At 42.3% G+C, this 18,212-nt stretch overlaps 1 protein-coding gene across 5 annotated transcripts in view; it reads right to left on the reverse strand.

Annotated features, from left to right (window-relative positions):
• WDR49 (WD repeat domain 49) overlaps positions 1-18,212 on the reverse strand; it is a 147,259-nt gene that overhangs the window by 93,433 nt on the left and 35,614 nt on the right. For all 5 annotated transcript variants that reach the window (XR_011559239.1, XR_011559240.1, XR_011559238.1 and 2 more), the window contains exon 6: positions 3,699-3,866. Coding sequence is in view for 1 of the 5 variants with exons in the window: in XM_070753568.1 (XP_070609669.1) it covers positions 3,699-3,866 (168 nt within the window). In the remaining 4 variants the exon portion in view is untranslated. The remainder of the gene's footprint in view (positions 1-3,698; positions 3,867-18,212) is intronic.

Consider the following 18,212-nt stretch of genomic DNA (forward strand, 5'->3'; position numbering starts at 1 on the left):
CAAGCGCGCGCGCGTTGCCGGCTCCGCTTCCCAGCTGGGAAGCGAAGCTAGGCTGCCCCAAGCGCGCGCGCGTTGCTGGGGCTGCTCCCCAGCTGGGGAGCGGATCTGGGGTTTCCCCAAGCGCGCGCGCGTTGCCGGCTCCGCTTCCCAGCTGGGAAGCGAAGCTAGGCTGCCCCAAGCTCGCACGTGCCGCCCGCCCACCCACGCTGTTGCCGGCTCCGCTTCCCAGCTGGGAAGCGGAGCTAGGCTGCCCCAAGCTCGCGCGCGCCGCCCGCCCGCCCACGCTGTTGCCGGCTCCGCTTCCCAGCTGGGAAGCGGAGCTAGGCTGCCCCAAGCTCGCGCTCCAGCCCACCGCCGCTGGGGTCTTACCGGGGCAAGAGGGGGAAGACCCAGGGAAGCCTCTGCCCGGCGGGGAAACTCCACCATCTACGCATGCGTGGAAGGGCACGCATGGGCAGATGGTGGAGTTTACTTCCGGGTTGAAAACTAGCGAAATAGCCCTTTCGCGATCCTTGAGGACGCGAAACTACTGCGTTTCCCAGAAAATAAACCTGATGGGGCTTGTTATCAGGGGATGTTTTATTTGGGTGAAAATTTGTTGTGGTTAGCTCTGGCCCAGCTCCTGCCCCAAGGAATGTGCAGGTGGATCCACATGCCGCAGGCCTGTTTTGCTCTCGATGGAATCTGCCGACGAAACCTCCTCTGACCAAGGAAGCGTGAGTGATAGGGAAAAGGGGAGTTTGGCAGACAGCTCGGGAGGAGATCAATCATCTGTATCATCCTTGGATTCTGAACAAGAATTAATGACACATCCATGCATGCGTAGAGGGATGCATAGGAGACAACTGAAGGATTATTACAAGAGAAAATGAGGCCGCCTGTGGTTGGGTGGGGCTGCTGCAATTAGTGCTACAGATAAAAAGAACAGCGTGCTTGTTTAGCCTTGTGGCGGTTTATCTGATTCATTGTTTCGTCAAGATCGCGGTTTGTGTGTTGTTCAAGATTGTGTGTGGACTCTCTGGACTTTAGAATTGGACTCAATTTCCCAGTTATTGGGTGAGCAATTGGATTGCATTTAACCTGTGCCTTGTGTGTATCAGAAAATCCATTTGACATTTAAAAAGGGAGCTGTTTCTGTTTTTCTGTTTATAAAAACTTTTGGGTTTTCCTTTTATCGTGTGGTGTGTGTCTTCCTGGACTAATTACCCTGTAATTATGGGTGGTTGAAACACGCCGGCAGAACAAAATTATTTATTTGATTTATTTAATTTTTTATGCCGCCCTTCTCCTTAGACTCAGGGCGGCTTACAACATGTTAGCAATAGCACTTTTTAACAGAGCCAGCATATTTTCCCCACAATCCGGGTCGTCATTTTACCCACCTCGGAAGGATGGAAAGATGAATCAACATTGAGCCGGTGATGAGATTTGAACTGCTGATCTGCAGATCTAGAAGTCACCTTTAGTGGTGTGCAGTACTGCACTCTACCCACGGCGCTACCTCAGTACAGGTACCAGTACTTATTATTATTTATTATTTATTAGATTTGTATGCCGCCCTTCTCCGAAAACTAGGGGCGGCTTACACTCATTAAACCAGTTCAAACATGAAATAATATAAGATATATCTACCTTTGTAACTTTTATAACTTTAATAAAGTTATTCTATTCTATTCTATTCTATTCTATTATATTATACAATTGGATTATTGTAGTATTTCAGGTTTTGTTTCCACATAGCTTTTATTTCAATTATAACTTGATCAGAACATGCTTTATTCTTGTTTGCCTCTTGTTTAACATGCCCAGCCTCCTTGCTACTTCTTTGTGATATTTTGCTTCATTGGTTTTCACCTCAATCCAATTTGTGTCAAGCTCCCTTTCTTTCTCTTCGTCTACCAACATTGCTCTGCATCCAGAGCTGAATTCTGTATGGCATTTTTAAGTCTCAGGCTTAAAATGAGCTTTTCAGTATATCCCTTTTTAAAAAAACCTTGAGTACTGAGGCAAAAACAGAAAAGCTACAGGCTAACATCTATGGATCACAGATCGATCGACCTACCTATCTATCTATCTATCTATCTATCTATCTATCTATCATCTATCATCTATCTATCTATCATCTATCTATCTATTATGTATCTATGTATCTATCTATCTATCTATCTATCATCTATCATCTATCTATCTATCTATCATCTATCTATCTACCTACCTACCTATCATCTATCTATCTATCTATCTATCATCTATCTATCTATCTATTATGTATCTATGTATCTATCTATCCATCTATCATCTATCTATCTATCTATCTACCTACCTACCTATCATCTATCTATCTATCTATCATCTATCTATCTATCTATCCATCCATCCATCTATCATCTATCTATCATCTATCTATCTATCATCTATCTATCTATCTATCTATCTATCTATCTATCTATCTATCTTTATATATATATATATATATATATATGTTAAATGTTTTTGCTCGTGTTTGTTGCCTTTTTCCCTCCCCAAGGGAGGGGGTGGAATTCCCTTGGGGAGGGAAAAAGGCAACAAACACGAGCAAAAGCGGTAGATCTCCCTTCAGCCAGCAGGATTAAGCCCACAATTAGGCTTACCGCAGGGGGGAGGGAAGGGTGTGGCCCCGTGACGCGGGCAATGAGCAGACTGAGTAATGCTTTATAAAGATGTTTGTCTCCCACGGCATTTTAATACTCTGACGAAGTTAGCAGCACGCTAACGAAAGCTAAGTGGTTTTATTAAAGTTTCTATGTTCCGGTGATCGAGATGGCTGCTGCCTCATCATTCACGTATGTACCTGGAACTCGCATTTTTAGGACTATTCTTGATATATATATATATATATATATATATATATATATATATATATATATATATATATATATCCATCTATCATCTATCTATCTATCTATCTATCTATCTATCATCTATCTATCTATCTATCTATCTATCTATCCATCTATCATCTATCATCTATCATCTATCTATCTATCTACCTACCTACCTACCTACCTATCATCTATCTATCTATCTATCATCTATCTATCCATCTATCCATCTATCATCTATCTATCTATCTATCTATCTATCATCTATCTATCTATCTATCTATCTATCTAGCATCTATCTATCTATCTATCATCTATCATCTATCTATCTATCTATCTACTATCTATCTATCTATCTATCATTTATCTATCTATCTTTCTATCTATCTATCTAAAATGTTAAGCACTAAATTTAAGAAACATGCATTTAAAATTCAATTAAAGATGGGAGTGCTTGAACCTCAGTTTCCACCCAAGAAAATATATCTGGAATTTTTTTCTCCTTTGATATAAGTTTCAAAAGCAAACTTTCATTCATGAAACAGAATGTTAGCTAATATGTGGGAAATGCAGATTTCCCCACCACCGCCACCAAGTGTTTGGTCTTTATGTATGTATTCAGTTGACCAATGTTTCCCTATAAAACCTAATTTTTCAAAGGAGGAGCCCAAGGCAACCAGGGTCAAGATCAATGAGATCCAACATGTTCATGTCAGTGCAGATCCCAACCAGAATATATCTGTCATGTTCTGAATTTTTATCTTTCAGCCTTTTCTATTCTTTTAATTGTCCCATTACATTTTATAACATTGGAGAAACCAGGATGAATATACATACCTATTAAGTTAAGCCTGGAATGAAAGTCAAAAGCATTGACGCCTTGATCAATATGGAAAGCTGTCATTGTTAGGCAAGGACTTAATTTTTCCCTCCAGGCTAGTGCCAATGTCTTGGTGCTACTGGTGGTAACAGACAAGAACGCGTCTAAAGATGAGCTGTACAAAACTGAAATAGGACAGAGAAGACATTAGAATTAAGTTATTTGTTTGTTTGTTTGTTTGTTTGTTTGTTTATTTATTTATTTATTTATTTATTTATTTATTTATTTAATTAATTTGTATGCCGCCCCTCTCCGTAGACTCGGGGCGGCTCACAACAGTGATAGAAACAATGTACAATACAAATCTAATAATACGAAATCAAAAACCCATAATTTAAAAAACATGCACACAGCACACCATACATAAATTATATAGGCCTGGGGAAGATATTTCAATTCCCCCATGCCTGACGGCAGAGGTGGGTTTTGAGAAGTTTGCAAAAGGCAAGGAGAGTGGGGGCAATTCTGATCTCTGGGGGGAGTTGGTTCCAGAGGGCCGGGGCTGCCACAGAGAAGGCTCTTCCCCTGGGTCCCGCCAAACGGCATTGTTTAGTCGACGGGACCTGGAGAAGGCCAACTCTGTGGGACCTAACCGGTCGCTGGGATTTGTGCGGCAGAAGGCGGTCCCGGAGATATTCTGGTCCGATGCCATGAAGGGCTTTATAGGTCATAACCAACACTTTGAATTGTGACCGGAAACTGATCGGCAACCAATGCAGACTGCGGAGTGTTGGTGAAACATGGGCATACTTGGAAAAGCGCATAATTGCTCTCGCAGGTGCATTCTGCACGATCTGAAGTTTCCAAACACTTTTCAGAGGCAGCCCCATGTAGAGAGCGTTACAGTAGTCGAGCCACAAGGTGATGAGGGCATGAGTGACTGTGAGTGACTTATGAGTAAACAAGAGTTCTTATCTTGAGCTGTGTCAGTTGTGGTGGCTCATCTATTGCTGGTTTACTTAATATTGGATGATTGAGACATTAGGGTATTTTTAGTTAGTTATATGTAACTAACTTCCTTCCTAAACCCATCCCATTTCTTTCCATATTCATATGTAAATTTCTGTAAGAAGGTAAGAATACCTTGTCTGCAGATATATATATTTAGGTTGAGCAGTGGGGGGCGAAGGTAGGGCTATATGATGAATGTGTTTATGCAGGTGTGTGTGCATTTAAATTTCCATGGCAGCTCACTTATACTGTACATAACTCTGTCAAAATATGTAAATGCAATATTCTACTTCTAAAAGCATTTTGCACATATTTCTAAAAGCATTTTAAAATGTGCATTTAAAGCACATTTTGCTCTGAATTAAAAACTATATTACAGCACTAAAAAAAAACCCAGTCAGTTATTTTCCCAAGTATACAATACTATAGTCAAAGAGCTAAAATCAAGGAAACGTTTTAGAAAACTAGCTACTGATGTAGGCGGGTTGGATCCTTGTAAACAACATGAACATTAAAAGGTAGGTGGGTGCTATCCTAAAAAATCACTCCCTGCTTGAAAGGCAGGGATTATGTACCACTTTTGATGACCCAACTGTGTCTGGATTCTTTTCTCATGAACAATATGGTTATGTTGCTTTTTATCAGATTTTGAAAATATATTTAGCCATAATAGAGTTCAAGATTGGTGGAAAATTTTGTCACCTTCTTGAAGAAATACTTTTAATTGTGATTCCTTTTTCTTTGAATAGGCAGTTTTGTTTCTTCTATAAGAACTTCCTATCTATCTATCTATCTATCTATCTATCTATCTATCTATCTATCTATCTATTTATTGGATTTGTATGCCGCCCCTCTCCGTGTACTCAGGGCTGCTAACAACAGTGGTAAAAACAACATGTGACAATCCAATACTAAAAACAGCTAAAAACCCTTGTTATAAAACCAATCATACATACAAACATACCATGCATAAATTGTAGAAGCCTAGGGGGACAGAATATCATAGTTCCCCCAGGCCTGATGGCAGAGGTGGGTTTTAAGGAGCTTACGAAAGGCAAGGAGGGTGGGGGCTATTCTAATCTCTGGGGGGAGTTGGTTCCAGAGGGCCAGGGCCACCACAGAGAAGGCTCTTCCCCTGGGTCCCGCCAAACGGTATTGTTTAGTTGACAGGACCCGGAGAAGGGCCACTCTGTGGGACCTAACTGGTCGCTGGGGTTCGTGCGGCAGAAGGTGGTCCCGGAGATAATCTGGTCCGGTGCCATGAAGGGCTTTATAGGTCATAACCAACACTTTGAGCTTTCTAGACATTATGAGTTGGTTTGCCATCACTTATCTTGTAGATTTTATTTGACTTGGTGAAGATCCATTACTGGCTTAATGCCAGGTATTACTTGAACATGCAGGTTATGAAGCAGAAATGCAAGAATCCTGTTTTCTGATAAATTAAATTTATTGTATGTTACAAATATTAGAAAAGTTGTTATTGCAGCAGAAATGCAGCAACTGCCAATTACAAATACTCATCTATAAACACACACACACACACACACACACACACACATACACACAGAGTTATTTAATTAATTTAGTTAGTTAGTTAGTTAGTTAATTGGTTGGTTGGTTAGTTAGTCCAATACACAATGAAGGTTATAGATGATATACTCGTACTAAAATATATCAGAGGAAGAAGAGAAGAGATATAGGAAGAAAATATAGGAATAAAGATATAGGATATAAGAATAAGATATAAGAATAAAATATATCAATGAAAGAATAGAGAAAGGATATAGGAATAGAAGAAAATATATATGAGATATAGGGGAGATAGTAGGACAAAGGACGGAAGGCACATTAGTGCACTTATGCACGCCCCTTACTGACATCTTAGGAATCTGGAGAGGTCAACCGTGGATCGTCTAAGGATAAAATGTTGGGGGTTAGGGGATGACACTGCCGAGTCTGGTAATGAGTTCCATGCTTCCACAACTCGATTACTAAAGTCGTATTTTTTACAGTCAAGTTTGGAGCGGTTAATATTAAGTTTGAATCTGTCGTGTGTTGTTGTGGTTGAAGCTGAAGTAGTCATTGACAGGCAGGATGTTGCAGCATATGATCTTGTGGGCAATACGTAGGTCATGTTTAAGGTGTCATAGTTCTAAGCTTTCTAGATGCAGGATTGTAAGTTAGCCAGCCTTCTCTTTCTCTCATCTCTTCCCAGGGACAAAACATTTCCTTTTCAGGAATGTCCTGAAAAAATGTCCCAGTATGTCCTAATATTCTAAGGATTGGTCACCTCTCTGTTTGAGATTTGGCTGATATCAGTGCATTGCTCTTATAAAGGGCCTACCTAGTCTCAGGCCATCTGTGCCCTCACAGGACTCATATACATCTTCACATTCAATGCATAATTTATCAGGCTTTTAACATTCTAATGCTAAATCAGATTTTAAAAATGCTTTGTAGCAAGTCTACAAAAGGGCAGTCAAAAACAGTTTTTAAGTATCCTGTGATGAATCTAGATCCTGCGCCCACTTGAGTCAATGACAGATATATATAGAAATTAAACTAAAATTACAATAAAAGAAGAAAACGGAGTATGAATGGTGGTAGACCCAGATGACAAAATTAGGTTTTGAAGAGGCAGCATTAGATAAATAGCATATACCTAAAGTGGAGAATTGTACTTACAGTAGTGATTAAAACAACAAATTTAGAAGAGGCACCAACAGTTTTAAAGAGTATGGGAACAAGTTATCAGTCTGTTGAACATGAGATGAACTAGGATAATAATCACTCAGGGGAAGGTAAAGAAGAAGAAAGAGGAAGTAGAAAGGTGAAGAGGGAGAGAAGGAGTAAGAGGGTAGAGGAAAGAGATGGAGATAGAAAGAGAGGAGTATATAAAAAAGAATAACAGATGAACAGTAATATAAAATAGGTGCAAAATAGTATTAATTATTTTTAAAAATATATAATTGTATATATTATTGATCTATTCTAAGGCATTGATGGAGAACCTATGGCACGGGTGCCACAAATGGCACGCGGAGCCATATCTGCTGGCAAACGAGCCATTACCATAGTTCATCTCCAACATGAATGTGTGTGCCAGCCATCTGGTTTTTGGCTTGCACAGAGGCTCTGGGAGGGCGTTTTTGGCTTCCAAAGAGCTTCCAGGGGGATGGGGTAGGTTGTTTTTATCCTCCTCCTGGTTCCAGAGAAGCTTTTGGAACCTGGGAAGGGTGAAACACGAGCCCACTGGGCCCACTGGAAGTTAGGAAACAGGCCATTTCTGGACTTCACAGGGCCTCCATGGGGGGGAGCTGTTTTCGCCTTTCCCAGACATTGAATTATGGGTATCGGCATTCACGCATGCACGATAGCGTGCCTGAGGAAAAAAGGTTCACCATGTTCCCATGCTCTAAGGTATATTCATTGATATACCTTATGTGTATGTGTGTATGTGTATGTTTATGCACATGTACATATATATATGCTGAAGGGATTGGAGCTGTGATGTTCCTTCAATACACCAGGGTGATTCGACACAAAAATATGTAACCCGTCCCTGGTGCAGAGCTGAAGGGATTGGATACTGTAGCCTAGAGGATAATTCTCTGTCTTACAAGGCAAAGGTTGCAGGTTCAAGTCCCAGTGGGTCTGGCTAGCTGATGAGGCCAAAATAAGGCCGAAATAGATCTATCCTAGTCTCCCTTAATTTTCAAATTCAGCAAAAAAAACATGTGACATATATATATATCACATGTTTTTGCTGAATTTTTAAAATTAAGGGAGACTAGAATAGTTCTATTTCGGCCTTGTTCTGGCCTCATCAGCTAGCCATACCCGTACTGGGATTTGATCCTGGGGCTTCTGCCTTGAATTAACCTCTAGGCCACCAGATCTCATCCCTTCAGCTTTGTACCAGGGAGGGGCTATATGTTTTTTCTGTTTGATCCATATAAATTATGCAGAAAATAATAACAAAAATTATTTTTAAAAAATGTGTCAGGGGAAGCCAGATAAAATCTTCATAAACAGGAATCCTAGACAAAGTTTGCTTACAAATTTGCCTGGCAGAGGTTTATTCCCTGTCCAAGCACCAAGAGAAAGGAAAATGCTTCATTCGCTCTGGACTGCCAAAGCCTCCTTAAGCACCACCGAAAGACTCCTCTGGCAGCCCAGATGGCTGGGATTAAAGGGAGAATGGCAGGAAACTGGCCAGGCCTTTGTGCCGCTCTCAAATTTCCTGAAGAAATTTTCTGGGTTCGAGTTGTTTAGTAGAAAATGGTTCTTAAGTAGAGGCAAAACAATCTTGAACGCCCGGTTCTTATCTAGAAAAGGTCTTAAGTAGAGACATTCTTAAGTACAGGTATCACTGTATCTTGAAACAAATCTGGATCAAAGATGGAAAAGGACACAGGTGCTTGTCCTCCCAGTTTTGTTGATAGGCCATCCTGTAGTGGGGGAAATGTCCACTTTCAATGGGGAGCCAAAGCAATTGAATAGAATAGAATAGAATAGAATAGTAGAGTTGGTAGGGACTTTGGAGGTCTTCTAGTCCAATCGCCTGCTTAGGCAGGAAATCCTACACCACTTCAGGCAAATGGTTAACCAATCTCTTCTTAAAGCCCTAATGAATTTCAGCAATCTGAGAAAAGTATAGGTGGTATGTTCATATATTGCATTTTAATGTGCAAACAATTGAAGACCATCCTTAAAAAAAAACCCTACTGGATAAGAAAGGTTCCAAATAAATCTCTGAAATTCAAAGTTGTTATGCCTTTGCAAGAATGAAACATTAAAATAAACACATTTGCTACCAGAAGATGTAGGTATTTGGGGAAAAGATTTGTTATATTCTTCTGAAATGTTTGCTTGGCAATTTATGTGGTGAAATAGAATTTCTTTTTTAAAAAAAATTAAGGACATACTTTAGCAATACAGGAGGCCTTGGGGACTTTTATGAGAATAAAATATATGTTATGAGTCAACTAATCTCTACAATTGTATTTGTTGCTGACTAAATTAAGCTGTAAATCAACCTCCTTGGAAGATGTCTGACCAGTAAAGGTGATGTCGGAGCAATTTTTGCATCAAATGCTAAATTAAAATGCTCTGCTGCCTGAAGAAAAGATGAAGAAATTAAACAGCAGAAAAGTATGCTCTTAGAGAATGATAAATACAGAATTGGAAATAGATGTGAAGGTTATTAATCTAACTAGTTTGGCTGGAGAAAATGCACAAGTAGTGAATTCATAAAACACAAATACTGTATCTACCTCCAGCAATGGAGAACTCTGATTTGTAATAGCTAGCATATATTTAGACTTACATACCACTTATATACCAGTACAGCCCACTCTAAGCAGTTTATAGAGTCAGCATATTTTCCCCAACAATCTGGGTCCTCATTTTACCCACCTCAGAAGGATGGAAGGCTGAGTCAACCTTAAGCCTGGTGAGATTTGAAATAGCAAATTGCAAGAAGCTGGCAGTCAGCAGAAGTATTTATTTTTATTTTATTTATTTATTTATTTATTTTGTCCAATACACAATACATATAGAAGAGAATAGACATGAGGTAATATATATAAAGAAAAATATAAAAATAGAGGAGAAGATATATGAGCCGCCCCGAGTCTGCGGAGAGGGGCGGCATACAAATCTGATTAATAAATAAATAAATAAATAAATGAAAGGAAGAAAATATATATGATATATGAGATAAAGGAAAGACAATTGGACAGGGGGCGAAAGGCACACTAGTGCACTTATGTACACCCCTTACTGACCTCTTTGGAACCTGGAGAGGTCAATCATGGATAGTCTAAGGGAGAAATGTTGGGAGTTAGGGGTTGACATTATTGAGTCTGGTAATGAGTTCCACGCTTCGGCAAATCGATTGTTAAAGTCATATTTTTTACAGTCAAGTTTGTAGCGGTTTGAATATGTTGTGTGCTCTTGTGTTGTTGCAGTTGAAGCTGAAGTAGTCATTGACAGGTAGGACATTGCAGCATATGATCTTGTGGGCAATACTTAAATCATGTTTTAGGCGTGGTAGTCTAGAACGGGGTCCCCAACCTTAGCAACTTTAAGACTTTTGGACTTCAACTCCCAGAATTCCTCAGCAAGCAAAGTTGGCTGAAGAATTCTGGGAACTGAAGTCCACAAGTCTTAAAGTTGCCAAGGTTGAAGATCTCTGGTCTAGAACAATGCATTCTAACCAAAGTGCCACCGCAGCTCTTAAAAATAAGTTATTTTTAAAAAAGAATTCTTAAAAATTCTCCCAGTCCCCCAGTTTCAAAAGTACAGTGGTACCTCTACTTAAGAACTTAATTCATTCCATGACCAGGTTCTTAAGTAGAAACATTCTTAAGTAGAAACAATTTTTCCCATAGGAATCAATGTAAAAGCAAATAATGTGTGCAAACCCATTAGGGGAAAAAAAAAAAAAAACTTGGAATTTGGGTGGGAGGAGGAGGAGGAAGAAGAAGAAGAGGAAGACAGTCGCTGCCAAAGGAAGAAGGTGAGGTAAGGGGAATCCAAAAAAAATCCAAAACTTTAAGGCTTAAAAAAAAGAGTGACTCTGAGGCGGCAAGGAGGAGCATGTGCTTCCAATATATCTGGCGCGAGGCTGCCTCCCATACACTGGCTGCTGCTGCTGCTACCTGCTGCTTCTTCCTTCCCATGCTGAAGGGCTCCCCTTTCTTCTCGCTCACTCGCTTTGTAGCCACCGCCTTTCCTTTGCTCTGGTGACTCTTCGGCTGCCGAGAGCAAAGGGAGCGTTTCTTTTCTCTGGGCTCTGGCAGAGGTTTATTCCCTGTCCAAGTGCCAAGAGAAAGGAAAATGCTTCATTCGCTCTGCACTGCCAAAGCCTCCTTAAGCACCACCGAAAGGCTCCTCTGGCAGCCCAGATGGCTGGGTTTAAAGGGGGAATGGCAGGAAACTGACCGGGCCTTTGTGCCACTCTCAAATTTCCTGGGAAAATTTTCTGGGTTCGGGTTGTTTAGTAGAAAATGGTTCTTAAGTAGAGGCAAAACAATCTTGAACACCCGGTTCTTATCTAGAAAAGGTCTTAAGTAGAGACATTCTTAAGTAGAGCTATCACTGTATCTTGAAACAGATCTGGATCAAAGATGGAAAAGGACACAGGTGCTTGTCCTCCCAGTTTTGTTGATAGGCCATCCTATAGTGGGGGAAATTTCCACTTTCAATACGGAGCCAAAGCAATAGAATGGAATGGAATAGCATAGCATAGCATAGAATAGAATAGAATAGAATAGAATAGAATAGAATAGAATAGAATAGCAAAGTTGGTAGGGACTTTGGAGGTCTTCTAGTCCAATCACCTGCTTAGGCAGGAAATCCTACACCACTTCAGGCAAATGGTTAACCAATCTCTTCTTTAAATCTTTTAGTGTTGGAGCATTCACAACTTCTGGAGGCAAGCTATTCCACTGATTAATTGTTCTTACTGTCAGGAAATTTCTCCTTTCCTAAATTGCTTTTGTACTTGATTAGTTTCCACCCATTGCCTCTTGACCTGTCTTCAGGTGTTTGGTCTCTGTGATTGTCAGTGGAAGATCACATGGAAATTCTATCTTCGAGAATGAGATACAAGGACAAACAAGGAAGAGGAGAAGGCAGGAGTTGCAGCAGTGATGTTCAAATGAGACTAGGGTGTTACTATTGTTGTTGTTGTTGTTTTGACATGCTTGTTGCTTTTATATTATTTTAAGAGCCAGCAGAGTGACACATTGGTTAGAATGCAGTATTGCAGACTGACTCTGTTCACTGCCAGTAGTTCAATCCAAGATTGACTCTATCCTTCCAAAGTCAGTAAATTGGGGGCCCAGATTGTTGGAAGAAATATGTGACTCTGTAAATTGCTTAGAGAGGTTTATTTAATAGAATAGAATATACAGTGGTACGTCAAGATACGAACCCCTCGTCTTACGAACAACTCGTGATACAAACCCGGGGTTCAGAAAAAATTTCCCTCTTCCTACGAACTTTTTTCGTGTTACGAACGCCAAACCCGAACTTCCGGGTTCAGCGTTCGGAGGCTGCTGGAAAGCGGCCCGGCTGTTTTAAAAGGTGACAGCCGGCGGCGGGGCTTCTTTCCGGGTTCGGGAGGCCACTTTGGGGTTTTGTCTGGGAGAGAGGGCAGGAGGTCCGGCACTGGGGGAGGGAGTCAGGAAGGTCCTCCTGCTCTCCCCCCCCCCAGCGAAAAACACAAAGACGGTCTGACAGGCAGGGCAGAGCAGCCTGGAGCAAAGGGAGTCTGAAACCGCCGGCGGCTTCAGCTTCCCATTGCTCCGCGGGCGGCGGCTGACAGCCTTTGTATTTTTGGCTGGGGGGGGAAATCAGGAGGTGCAGGATCGGCGGGCATGGGGCGAGGCAGCAGGTCTGCATCCTGGGCGGGCGGCGGGCGAGGAGGCGCGGCCGAGCGGGCCAGCGAGGGTGCATCCAACTTGAGGGGCTGGTGGGAGGAAAGCGAATGCCACGGGGCTGGGCTCGGCTCCCCCCTCGGCTCCCCCCCCTTACCAGCCCTGCCGCGGAAGGCTCCATTCTGTTCCCTGAATGCAGACCGCCGTCCGCTCAATCAGGCAGGCAGGGAACAGAATGGAGCGTTCCGCGGCGGGGCTGGTAAGGGGGGGAGCCGAGCCCAGCCCCGTGACATTCGCTTTCCTCCCGCCCGCAGCCGAGACTGATTGTGGGTTCCTTCACAACCTCGGAGAGCTTCCAGGGCATGAAAGCTCACGAAAACCAGGAAGCTCTCCGAGGTTGCGAAGGAGCCCACGATCAGTCAGCTACGGGCGGGAGGAAAGCGAATGCCATGGGGCTGGGCTCGGCTCCCCCCTCGACTCCCCCCCTTACCAGCCCCGCCACGGAAGGCTCCATTCTGTTCCCTGAATGGAGACCGCCGGCCGCTCAATCGGGCCGGCAGGGAACAGAATGGAGCCTTCTGCGGCCGGGCTGGTAAGGGGGGGAGCCGAGGGGAGAGCCGAGCCCAGCCCCATGGCATTCACTTTCCTCCCGCCTGCAGCTGACTGATCGTGGGCTCCTTCGCAATCTCGGAGAGCTTCCTGGTTTTCGTGAGCTTTCATGCCCTGGAAGCTCTCCGAGGTTGCGAAGGAGCCCACGATCAGTCGGCTGCGGGTGGGAGGAAGGCGAATCCCCCGTGGGCTCCGTTACATCTTCCGCTGCCAGCCAGGCCATGCTGGCGGCAGCGGAACAATCGCCTTCCTCCTGCCCACAGCCGACTGACCGTGGGCTCCTTCCCGAGCTCCCTTCCTGAGCCTCCCGTTCTCTCTCCCCCCCCTCGCCCCTTCGCCTCCCTGTGTTCCTAGGAGAAGTGCTGGGGATTGAGGCAAGATAGACCTTCTGCTCCTCTCCAGCACTTCTCCTAGGAACACAGGGGGGCGAAGGGGCGAGGGGGCGGAGAGAGAACGGGAAGCTCAGCATTCCGTCAGCCGCAGCGCTGGCTGTCAACTTTTCTTTTTAGCACTGGGCAGGAGCTGACTTGCCTCCCCAGTGCTAAAAAGAAAAGTTGACAGCCAGCGCTGCGACTGACGGAATGCTAAGCCTCCCGTTCTCCCCCCCCCCCACCTTGCCCCTTCCGGTTTCGGCGTTCGGGAGACCGCTGGGTTCCCAGCTGTCTCCGAACGCCAAACACCAAAGCCGAACTTCCGCGTTCGGCTTCAGGAGACAGCTGGGAAGCGGCGCGGCTCTTTTAAAAGGTGACAGCCGGCCTGGGGGGCTTCCCAGCACCCCCCGAACCCTGTGCTGGGAAGCCCCCCAGGCCGGCTGTCACCTTTTAAAACAGCCGCGCGGCTTCCCAGCAGTCGCGGAAAGCCGTTTTTTTGCGGGGGGTTTTTTGGTTGCACGGATTAATTGACTTTACATTGTTTCCTATGGGAAACAATGTTTCGTCTTACGAACCTTTCATCTTACGAACCTCCCCCCGGCACCAATTAAGTTCGTATCTTAAGGTACCACTGTATAGATGCAGATGTAGATGAAACCACGGACATTGACATGCACAAACTTCAGTGATTGCTGGACTCTTCACCTAAGGACTGCAGAAGAGTCGCAAACAAATTAAGGTTACAAATGATGTGAGTTGGAGTTGTTGCACTATTTTTTCCTTTCTTTTATGTTATTTTTTTCTCCACAATTTCCATTTTTATGTCAATACATACTATATTTTGGGGGGATAAGACACACTGGAGTATAAGATGCATTTTAGTTTTGGGGGAGAAAAATAGGGGAAAGAATCTGCTTACCAGATATTCATCTGGCTAGCGTCCTTAGTCTGGTCAGCAGTGTTCCCTCTATTTATTTATTTTTGGGTGGGCGGAAAAGTATAGTGTCTGAGCGGCAGTCCCTTTGGGACTGGGCAGCACAGGAATAATAAATAAATAAATAAATAAATAAACAAACAAACAAACAAATAAACAAATAAACAAATAAACAAATAAACAAATAAACAAATAAACAAATAAACAAATAAACAAATAAACAAACAAACAAACAAATAAACAAACAAACAAACAAATAAACAAACAAACAAACAAATAAACAAACAAATAAAAAACCCACCCTGTTTTGCCTCAGAGAATTTCAAAATAAAATACTGTACTGTGTGTCTATAACAGTGAGCTCATAATAGGGCAACTCTATCAATATCAAAATGCCACTTAAATAGTTGAGCTAGTTTCAAACTAGATTTTGATTTTCTTTCTCTCTTCCTTACTCCCATTCTTTTTCTTTTTCTTTTCCTTTCTCTCTTTTTTCTATCTGTTTCTCTCTCTTCCTCTCTCCCTCTCTCTCTCCTTCCCTCTCACTCTTTCCCTCTCGGCTTCTGGGCAGGTTTGGAAAACTCTGAGTTGATGATGATTTTTAAGTGAGCGATTGCTCACTGCTCAGCTTAGAGGGAACTATGCTGGTCAGGTTCAGCACATTATTTTATTCCCTGGTTATGGTTTAAAAAAAAACTTATTCAGAGAGAGTAACAATGAAAGATCTTGCAAGTGACTAAGAGCTGGGAACATTGTTAGCACATGGTTAGGTCTGGAAAGAAACATTCAGAGCATGTTAGAGCAATGAAAAAACCCTGCAAAGACTTAGGGCTTGGAAAACATTCTTGACAGAGAGTAACAATGAAACAGCTTACAAGGGGGTAAGAGCTGGGAAATTGTTAGCACCTGGTTAGGGCTGAAAATAAACATTTGGAGCAAGTTTGAACAATGAAAAAAGCCCTGCAAAGACTTGGGGCTTGGAAAACATTATTCGCAAAGAGTAACAATGAAAGAATCTGCAAGGTAAGAGCTGGGAAGATTGTTAGCTAGTTAGGGCTGAGGAAAAAAAGCTTCGGAAAAAGCTACATACCGAGTATAAGATGCACCTGAATTTTCAGCCTCTTTTAAGGAGGAAAAAGGTGCATCTTGTACTCCAAAAAATATGGCATACCTTAAAATGTCAATAATATAGGTATTCATACATTTTTATTAAAGCAATCAAAAATCAATATCCTGTTTCGCATCTATTTTTATCCTGTTCATCAGTCTGTTTTCCTTCATTCCGTTCTATCTCCATCTCCTCCTTCTACCTTTTTACACCTTCTCTCCCCCTTCTACTTCCTTCCACTCCTCCTTTCCTCTCTTCACTTTTCTATTTCTTTCTATTTCTTCTTTCTACCTCTTTACCTCTTCCTGAGGTTGCACTATTTTTCCATTGTGATGGGACTACTATTCTCAGAATGCAACTGAAACCTCAACTTTTGTTCCTTTGAAATATTTAAGAGTAGAATAAGGTGGCTAGGTTCCAACCTGGAGATCTCTCACCGAAGTATTTGAATCCAGGTGGTTGTTGTGGGTCTTCCCCCCCCCCCCACTCAGTTCTACTTCTCTGATTATTCTAACTCCTGGAATGAGAATCTAAGTATGCCAAAACAAGCAGATAAGGGAAATGAGTAGCAGGACAGACCAGAACAGATGCTGTGGTTGTTTTTTCTTAATCTGTACTATGGGATTTGAAAGATCCAACAGATGTCTCCAGGTTGCCACTTGACAACTTAACGTTGAAATGAAAGTTTGAAATTTTGTATTAATGGGGACACCTTTATGGCAGAAAGGAAAGCAATTTCTCTCTGCGGACTAGACATGTATTAATAATTCAAATCTGAATAATTTATGTCATTTATGGAAAATGCTTTATTGTTTTAGAATTTAAAGAGCCTCTTCATAACATGAAACATTTCAGAGCCCATTGTTATCATCCTTAAGTTTTGGTTTAAAAGTGAGCAAGTGCTAGAGTTAAAAAGAATATGGAATAAAGAAAAAAATATATAGGGCTATTGAAAAAAGAAGTCACATTTGATGGTACGTGGTATTTTAATGAATCCTTCATTCTGGTAATCATCATTTGGAATCCTCCTTTCCTTTAACTTTAAGTTAATTCCACTTAATTTGATTTGAAATTCTGAAGGGTGGGATGGACAACTGATAATTGAGACATAGGGCAAAAAGCTCTAAACACCTATAAAAAACATGTCCTTTATAGTACTCCAGCTCAGAAAAAAACAATTGTTAAATTTTCCCACTGCTTCCCAAATCTATCACCTTTCCTCTACCCTCAAAAGGCATGGTAGAAAAGGGCAGGACTTGAACTGTAATTCTATCTCTGTCAACTTCTGTATGTTGACCTGTTCAGCGAGATCAAAGTCCAAGAAGGCTTAAGTGAAAGGCCAACACCTCTTTATTCAGTTAAGGCCAAAATGTCTATTTGTCCTTCATTGTTTTTTTGCAATATTTTTTATTGTTTTTCACATTTTCATATCTTAACATCTCCAAGCAGATCTACGCCTGTATATATAGATTGGTATTAATGCTTGCATAATTTATATACAGTGATACCTCGTTTTACAAACGCCTCGTCACACAAACTTTTCGAGATACAAAGCCAGGGTTTAAGATTTTTTTGCCTCTTCTTACAAACTATTTTCACCTTATAAACCCACTGCCGCCGCTGGGATGCCCCGCCTCCAGACTTCCGTTGCCAGCAAAGCACCTGTTTTTGCGCTGCTGGGATTTCCCTGAGGCTCCCTTCCATGGGAAACCCCACCTCCGGGTTTCCCAGCGAGGGGAGCCTCAGTGAAATCGCAGCATCACAAAAACACTGAGGTCCGGAGGTGGTGTTTCGAGGACTTCAGTGTTTTTGTGATGCTGCGATTTCACTGATGCTCCCTTCACTGGGAAACCCCACCTCCGGACTTCCATTGCCAGCGAAGCACTCGTTTTTGCAATGCTGGGATTCCCCTGCTGGGATTTCCCTGCAACATCGCAAAAACATAGAAGTCGGGAGGTGGGTTTTCCCATGGAGGGGCGCCTCAGGGGAATCCCAGCAGCACAAAAACAGGTGCTTCGGCTGGTAAAAGGGGTGAATTTTGGGCTTGCAAGCATTAATCGCTTTTCCATTGATTCCTGTGGGAAACATTGTTTCATCTTACAAACTTT

Source organism: Erythrolamprus reginae, chromosome 5 (genome assembly GCF_031021105.1).
Source record: "Erythrolamprus reginae isolate rEryReg1 chromosome 5, rEryReg1.hap1, whole genome shotgun sequence".
In the NCBI taxonomy this organism is placed as follows: Eukaryota; Metazoa; Chordata; class Lepidosauria; order Squamata; family Dipsadidae; genus Erythrolamprus; species Erythrolamprus reginae.